This window comes from Silene latifolia, chromosome Y, assembly GCF_048544455.1.
Source record: "Silene latifolia isolate original U9 population chromosome Y, ASM4854445v1, whole genome shotgun sequence".
In the NCBI taxonomy this organism is placed as follows: domain Eukaryota; kingdom Viridiplantae; phylum Streptophyta; class Magnoliopsida; order Caryophyllales; family Caryophyllaceae; genus Silene; species Silene latifolia.
Genome location: NC_133538.1, coordinates 361,450,113 through 361,459,015, shown reverse-complemented (window position 1 = coordinate 361,459,015; position 8,903 = coordinate 361,450,113). Strand labels below are relative to the sequence as shown.

Below are 8,903 nucleotides of genomic sequence, written 5' to 3'. Positions count from 1 at the left end.
ACGTCATGTTTAACAAAAAAAAAAATTATTAAAGGTTGTGTTTGACAAAAAAATTTTAGAGGTGGTGTTTGAAAATATTTTATTTTTAAAGGTTGTGTTTGACAAAAAAAACTCGATTAACAACTAGCAAATGTGAAGTAATGTAGGAGGAGTATGTAACTGTTTTAATTTATTGTTTAAACGTAAATATGATATCGCAGACGACGATGATATCGAAAGTCAATTCAGATGTTGTATCGCCCAAACTTCATCCTACGAATCCTGTGATGGATTTACGTCATATAACTAAGCACGCGCTCACCATTATAAGACGATAAACAAGAATTTGTGTTTACTGATTAGTTTCACTTTGCAGTTCGCAAGTGCATTATATGAGACCGTAACACCTGACTCCGTATCAGAACCGCTTTTATAAACCAGGAGGTTGTCACGACAACACATCTCAGGACTGTATTAGCTACATTTATGGTGTAATTGACTAAGATTTGGCCACAAAGAATGATTCAAAGATTAAGATTGAAACCGATATTTAATACCGGTTTTTTCCAAGGAAAAAAGTTTGTCAAGAATGATTGAGCATTCATAAAATAAAATTCATAAAGAAGAGGAATTGAAGTTATTAAGTGATCATAGACTGAAGCAGTATTATATTATGTGAGGATAGATTCATAGGAGTTATTTTCAAAGGTGAAAATTCATACATTAGTGGAGCATTACCTCGAGTAATTCAAGAGCGCCAAATTATATGTATTGTATAACGAATCTACTTAACAATTATGAAGCCTTAGCTCCGACGACATTAAGAAACTCAGCCTCTCCTATGGCCTATCCGCATTGTCAGCGCCAAAAACTTGCCTCAACAACCAGATGGTTGACGTATGGGGCATGTTCTCAAGCTCGTAGATGAACACCCCATCTATCCAAGTCTATATCCATACAACACCTTGTTTCACTTACGTCTCTTATCAACAATCGTAAGTATCTCCAAAGATTTCCAAGAATCTATTTACATTGATTTGCTTGAAATGCTTCCGAAGAAACTATTGAAGATATAAGCTGTTGAAGCCTTTTAGCTCCGGGGCCTCCTTGCTTAACCTTGTCGGGATTCCCGACTCGAGCACAACGTGGCTTACCAACACACCAACGACCAGGAGTAAAACTTCCATTTTTACGGTCTAGTAATTCTAGATCAATTTTATCCAATACGGGATCATCTTGCCTGAACTTTCGACCGAATGCAGCATTGCTGTTTATCATTTTTTCGGAGTCATTCATGGTGAGAGTATGTGGATGTTGCCTGGGAGGAACATCCCAAGCAATGTAATGAAGATCGTGATTGACAACAGTTTTTGCAAACTCAGGTGCATTGCAAATGACAGTATGAAAGTAGCCTTCCGGGGAAGAGACAAAGTTTGTGTAGTACATGAGTAAGGTTCTAGGTAGGTTGTCCCATCCCCAAATGAGATACTCTACAAATTCATGAGAAAGAACCATCCAGGCCGAACCTGCAAATCGCTGTATGTTAGCGCTACCACAAAAGAAACTATCAATAAATGATGAATCCAAACCCACAAGACCCAATAAATGGGCAACTTCATGTGTTTTAGTTTACACATTATTTTTTAGGAGACAATTCCGTTCACTCACTTTTAGAAATTGTTCGTGTTATGATTTTTTCATGTGAGACGGACTCCTGTGAGACTAACTTTTCATTGTTTAATACAAATCTTTAAGAATACTGTGTTCATGTGCAAAATGTGAGCTACATCATGTCTGAATTTTTTTTGTTCCTCTGACCAAAGGTAACATGTTGTACACTAAATGCTTTGAGGCAGCATGTTCTCACTGACAAAACTGTTAACAGCTTTTAATCTCTTATGGCTACAAATAATAAAATCAGCATGTCAATGGTAAACTTGAACACAAACGAATGATTTCAAGTTCCTAAGACTGAGCGAGAAACTCAGTTCTGGATTTCTAGCAATCACCAAAATGGAGAAAAACTAACCAGTAAACAGCTTAAATGATGTAGGCATAGTTCTTTTAGGTTGAACCCAAAAGATATCTGATTTTTTAGTAGAGTAAAGCCCGGGATCTATCATCAAAGGCAAAGCTCTTCCACCCCTGCATCATACAGTCAAACACCAAGAAATCGTCTCAAAGCTGAACACCTTATCATACTTGTACAACAGGCAGGAATAAATACAATGCAATTGAACTTACTCTTTCCAACCTAACTTGCCGGTGTGCTCAATAAAGTTTAGCCTCCGATCCAATTTTGAAAATGTGTGTATAAGATCTGCAAGAGTTTATATGATCAATTAAACAGAACGATTTCACCAACTTTACTCCAAAAAAAATACGAAGCCATTGGAATAAAACTAACCATCTTGGGTCACTAAAGGATAATCAGAAGCACTGAGATTGATAAACCAATCCCAATTCTTATATTTCTTCAAGAAAATGGCACAAGCATGTAGTGTAGTCGAAACCATAGTTGGCCCTCTATAAGTCACAATGTTTGCTTTAGTGATCATATGCACATTCTCAACACTGACAAAAAGGGGTTCCTGGTCAATCCAAGAAGCAAGCTCAAGTCTTTCCTGCAGAGAAGCCTCTAAATCCAAGTGCACAATGTACTGATTCCTCGGATGGTACAACGCACGAAGCGTTCTCCATAGCTTCTTGGCATCACCCTTAGACCCGGAAATCAAATAGGCAAATCGAGGGAGCGGAGGAGGTGGAGGAGGTGTTGGGGGAGATGAAGTTCTAGAGATTGCATTTTCGACAAAGATTGAGTTTGTTTGATTGGACGACGTAGAATAATGAGATAGAAGGGCATTAATAGTGTGCAATGAAGAAAGTAACCCCATGTTGAAACATGTTACTAGAAGAAATACACCTATAACTAAACTAATCACAAGGGGAAATGTCCATTTCTTCTCCATATTCAATGGCATTGTTGTTTCAAACCCTTTCATAGTTTCATGGATGGATGCTACAACATAACAGAACTCATAAAACCCCTTTTTTAATTCAACTTTATTCCAAAATATACTATTTTGATGATAAATTAAATCAAGTAGACCCTCGAAATTCCTCACCACCAAATTTTGTTTGCATCCAACACAACTTTTTTACCTAAATTGGCAGTTCCAATTCAATACATACCATTTTAACATCAACCTGCAAAAGAGTGAAAAAAAATGATTTTTTAAGAAACAAATCTCAGTATAATCAGGTAAATACCATCATCTAAATAAAACTACTATAATTCTCCATTAACGGTCAGCTGTATCAGGAACTTTTTTCAGCAATAAGATAGAACATTGTATATCAACACAAAACATTTATCACTACAATCAGTGATGGATCTAGAAGGCTAGCAGGGACGGTCGTACCCGCCAAACAATTAAAAATTTACGAAGAGTTTTTCGTTTTTGTTTACCTAGTAATTCGCTGTCTAACGGAAAATCTTGGCACCACCAGTGACTACAAAAACATGAAAACATAAAATTAATAAATATAAATTCAACAAAACTTAAATCTTATCTATACCATCAACATTAAAAACTTTAAAAACGAAACAGAAAACAAAATCTACACATATTTAATTTACCACAACAGTTACAACATGGGATATAATAACTACACTAATTAAATTAATTAAGTACCAGTTTTACACTAAAAACCAATAACAAAACAACAAAAATCAAAAAACAAAAAACCCAGAAAAATTAAATTATATTATTGAAAATCAGAATAATCAACAACGACTCACATCATAAAAAGCTAAAATCTAAAAAGGGTAGTTTCAAAAATTGAAGAAAAAATACACACCTGGTTGGATTATTACGAAGATGAGCTAAAAGATTGAAGCAAGTCTAAACAAAGGAGACAGAAAGAGAAAATTTGTATAATAATAATAATAATAATAATAATAATAATAATAATAATAATAATAATAATAATAATAATAAAAGAGATCTAATAAATGCTCGAAAATGTGGGAGAACGTGAAGAAGATGGAGAAAAGAAGAAGTTCTTTCAATGTTTTTTCTCGTTAATTGGGTTGTCAACAAAGATTGAGGAGAGAAATTGAAATCGCAATTTTATGGCAATTATGGTTTTTGGTATGTTTTGTGTATACGCAGTGCTACGTATATAGAAAGTGTTATTTATTCTCTTACAAGAAGGATAGATTATTAATCAAAGTGCTAATACGGAGTAACGTGTGGGGTGATCATTTGAGGATGGTTGTACTTAAAATTATTGACGAGTATATTAGGGGCTCAATTACGTTGACTTTTTTGGAAGTAATCGTTTGTTATAGACTTGTAGCCCGGTTTGGCAAACGACGGAAGCAGATTCATAATAGCAGATAATGTTAGCAGAATACAATTAGCGAATTTGACTATCTAATTAAATTAGCAGATTAAGAAAGGGTGTTTCGAAATTAGCGAATTATAGGATAATTAGAATGATTTCATGAATAAACTGAATATGCTAATACAATATGCTGCTATTAGCAGCATATTCAAAAATATAGTAGATTCTGGTCAATATGCTGTCAGAATACGCCGTTTACCAAACACATGAAAATGGTAGATTGATAAGTCAACCTACTAATTAGGTCGGAATCTACTAATTTTACTCAGTATGTCGTTTACCAAACAGGGTCATAAACTTATAATTAATTTTATATTTGATGTGATTAGTACACCAGGCAAAAAACACTCGGTTAGAATGATCCGATCTAATAAGGTTGACCCGAGATTTGAAGTGACTAGATTCGAAAGTGGTCCGAAATGACATGAATGACCCAAAACGACTTAGTTAAGCCAAAATCATGACCCGAAATGACCAAAACGACCCGACCCAAAATGATCTGATCCGAAAGTGACCCAATAAATTGTTGACCAATACTAGTCCTTCACTTTTTAAAGTCAACCTTGTTAAATTTTCACATCGATTATATTAATCAAATTTTTAATATTTATACGTAAAATTGACATATTGACGTTTGTTATAAAAAGAGGTCTCGGAAAATTATAATTTCGACAAAAAAAATAATATATAAATGAAGAAATACATGGTTAAAGTGTCGTCTCGTAGATCGTGAAAAGTCAAATGATTATTTTGGATTGGATTGGGAGGAGTATAAAAATATTAATATTCTTTATTTATCTTTGAATTATAGGGTCGAAGGGGTCGGGTCAGGTTTCGACCGTAAAATAACAGGTTATTTCAGGTTAGGGTCGTTTTGAGTCGTTGGTCGAGATTTACGGGTCTTTGGCTTTGTTTGTTTGGATTGAATTGAATCTGAACTGAACTGAAATGATAGGATCTGAACTTTTCTAAATGAACTTATAGGATCTGAACTGAACTTATAGGATCTGAACTTTTTTGAACTGGACATGATCTGAACTTTTCTGAACTGAACTTTTCTGAATTTATAGGATCTAAAATGATCTGAACTGAACTTATAAGATCTGAATTGAACTTAAAGGAAGTGACTTAAGTCCAAAAGAACAAGGCCTTTGACCCGAAAAACGAGTTGGGTCATATTTTGACAGGTTTAGTTAGAACACATAAAACTCTTATATGGCACGTCTCAAAGTAGGATTGTGACACCCCGCGAATAAGCGGAAAATATAACTAATAAATTAAAGCGGAAATTTATGAGATTTTAAAAACATTTCATCGTAAGTTAAAGATTAACACGCGGGTGCCAAAAACGAAATGAAACAAGTACAATAATAGGCAACTTAGGTTATTACAACCCAAGTCTAGAAAGCGGGGAAAAGATATCCCACGAATAAACATATGATGGGTTTCTAAACTAACAACTAAGGTCCAAGGGTTTAGTTCTCGCTAGCCCACACGTCTTCCCCACGTAAGCATCTTCACCACCTGTCATTCATGTAAACATGAACGCCACAGTCAATGGGGAGTAACTAAGGTTATCCCAGCCACAACATGTCGAAATTCAAGTAAACAAACACTTAATTAAACATATTGATCATGCAACGTATGTGAACAATAAAGAACAAGGGATACAATTGATAATCATGATGAGATAGGCATAATACTTTCTTAATGAAATAGGCATGAGATATTAGAATAAATATGCAATCAAGGGCATAGAACAACCAAGTCAACCAACTCATATTGACACGACTCAACAAGTGTAAGACATATACTTAGTATGAACTCACAAGAAAAACCATCTAGACTCCAACCTCTTGGTAGGACGACGATCATAATACGGTCCTAGTCTAAACCTGGATCCAGACTCTCGGGATGGACGTCACCCGATTCGACAAGCGATATACCAATCGTATCCAAGACTCGAAACATGGCACACACTCGTAACCAAAGGTCGAGTAACCTCTAATCGGAAACATGGCACACACTCGTAACCAAAGGTCCGAAGAAAGGCGGAAGGATATCCTAATTCGGAAACATGGCACACACCCGTAACCAAAGGTCCGAAAGAGGAAAGATAACCCAATCCGGAAACATGGCACACACTTGTAACCAAAGGTCCGAAAGAGGAAAGATAACCCAATCCGGAAACATGGCACACACTCGTAACCAAAGGTCCGAAAGGGGTAAACAAGGAATGTCAAGTAGTCACAAAATGTAAAACGTCACACTTGAGTCACAATAAGAGTAAGAATGATCATGCAAACATCATATGACACGGGACCATTAATGTCACATTCATACTCATGGCTTGCATCTCACCATGAGTACGGATGGGAACATCAATCCCGACGGTCATATCGCAACTAGAGGGCTTATAACTCACACCTAGTATCCGATAGGACCAAGACTCTCACAACAGAACAATACAAGGCATTATCAAGAATGTGACTCTTACAAGTACTTATAATAAATATCTCATACTCGTATTATATTAATGAATGTTCCATTTTATAATTTAACATGCCGGTTAAATAAGATATAATGAGTGATAATGCATAATTTACATTATATGAAATTACGGAATAAAATGTGACCAACTCAAGTGATTTAAACATATTTAAGGTCGTAAATTGATTCAAATACATGAGCCATTCACTTATACGGGCCTCGGATGTGCAACTTCCTGTTGGATGACCAATCAACACCAAATAGATTTATTTCATAGGCACCCAGAAGATTGAAACATGCAATAAGCTTTCAGTCACTAATCTTGCTTGAAAGATGTATTGTATACCACAACAACTACCATCAGCCAAATTTACAAATAATGCAGCCACTTATTTCGCATATCACCACACTAGTACGAAACTGAAAATCAGGTTTTCAGGACACAAATACTTCTACGTCGTCAGGTAAACCTCATAGATCAAAAGAAATTGAAATGTCAGCAATACAAACAGAGCAAAAAGGACAGAGATTCAAACATATTAAGTATCCAAACTTTGCGCCAAAACACTGAACCCACGACTAGCTCCTACGACCACTTAAACAAGACAGCCAAACAGGGCAGCCACGAGCAGCCCAAGAACAGGCCGTGGACAGCCCATATCGCGGCCCCACAACCGTGTCAAACAGCCTGCAACCAGCCACCAAGACCCGTACAAACAGTCACCAACAACCCGTGTAACAACAACCAAAATGAGGCAAGCTTAAGACGGATATTATACATACATATACACCTCTCCAAGCCACTGTCCAGGCCATCAGACTCGCCTAAAAGCAAGCCACAAGGAGTCCGACACGACCACCACCCGACTACCCATAGCCACCCTTCACACCACTTTATAACTCGACCCAAAAATCGGTCAAAAAAAGTAACCCAAAAGATGCCTAAGTTCGACCCCAACTCCAGTCCTCAAATGCAAAGTGGAAACCTACGATGACAACTCTCGTCCCTGCCCAAAACAGAGTACCAATCGTCCCCTTAAGACTCCATTCTCGCGCCTAAAAACAGTCCTAGTTGAGCCAACTAAGTCGCATTTAAAACGGTTTTAGAGCGGAAATCCACAAGTATAAAGCAACTCGAAAAACAGTCCCCTAAAGACTACCCCACCCATCCCAAAGTCGAACCCAAGTAGCCACCATCACCCGTCCATGTGAGCAAAAGAAACGAGCTCAAGCGGTGAAGCTCAAGACCGAGTTTCGGGGTCAAACAGTCCCCTTTCGATACCAATTGAGATGAAAATCACCATACAAGAGACAAAGAGTAAATAATCAAACTTTACCAAATAAGAGCATGTAAAACGATACAACAAGACGGAATTTCGATATTTGTCGAGTAACCTATCACCGTTACCTGTTTTTGATCTCTTAAAGTCCAAGGAATCGCCCTAGGATGATCTCAAACCCAAAAATGGCACAGAAATGCTCAAAAACCGCATCCTTTGAAAGACGGACGAAATGAAACATGACGAAAGTCTGGCTCTTTCTTACATACAGAGAAGGAGGGCGAGATGAGGAAGCTATTGGTGTAAAATTTATCGAATTTGGTTGAGAATGGAGGCGTGATCTGAGGTTTTTATGTCACGAAAATGGAGTTGTTGGTCTGGGTTTGTTGTTGTTGCAGAGAATTATTATTGATGCTGGTGATTCACGAAAGAGAAAGGGAAAGCAGGGGGTGGGGACGGGTATTAATAATAATAATAATAATAATAATAATAATAATAATAATAATAATAATAATAATAATAATAATAATAATAATAATAATAATAATAATAATAATAATAACAACAACAACAACAACAACAACAACAAACAACAACAACAACAACAACAACAACAACAACAACAACAACAACAACAACAACAACAACAACAACAACAACAACAACAACAACAACAACAACAACAACAACAACAACAAACAACAACAACAACAACAACAACAACAACAACAACAACAACAACAA

At 36.4% G+C, this 8,903-nt stretch overlaps 1 protein-coding gene across 1 annotated transcript; it reads right to left on the bottom strand.

Annotated features, from left to right (window-relative positions):
* Positions 1-629: 629 nt before the first annotated feature.
* Positions 630-3,929, bottom strand: LOC141627083 (beta-glucuronosyltransferase GlcAT14B-like). The gene is made up of 6 exons (XM_074440565.1): positions 3,841-3,929; positions 3,449-3,492; positions 2,387-3,186; positions 2,224-2,299; positions 2,009-2,124; positions 630-1,505 (listed from the first exon to the last, which is right to left on the bottom strand). The coding sequence occupies exons 3-6, from the start codon at positions 2,979-2,981 to the stop codon at positions 1,003-1,005; spliced, it is 1,290 nt and encodes a 429-aa protein (XP_074296666.1). The 5' UTR covers positions 2,982-3,186; positions 3,449-3,492; positions 3,841-3,929; the 3' UTR covers positions 630-1,002.
* Between the last annotated feature and the right edge of the window lie 4,974 nt (positions 3,930-8,903).

Bases quoted from the DNA above. Each gene is read 5' to 3' on its own strand.
- LOC141627083 (XM_074440565.1), bottom strand. From the start codon at position 2,981: ATGAAAGGGTTTGAAACAACAATGCCATTGAATATGGAGAAGAAATGG. The intron at 2,300-2,386 runs GTTAGTTTTATT...AAACTCTTGCAG, and splicing joins TCCTTTAGTGACCCAAGATG to ATCTTATACACACATTTTCA. The intron at 1,506-2,008 runs GTTAGTTTTTCT...AGCGATTTGCAG, and splicing joins ATCATTTAAGCTGTTTACTG to GTTCGGCCTGGATGGTTCTT.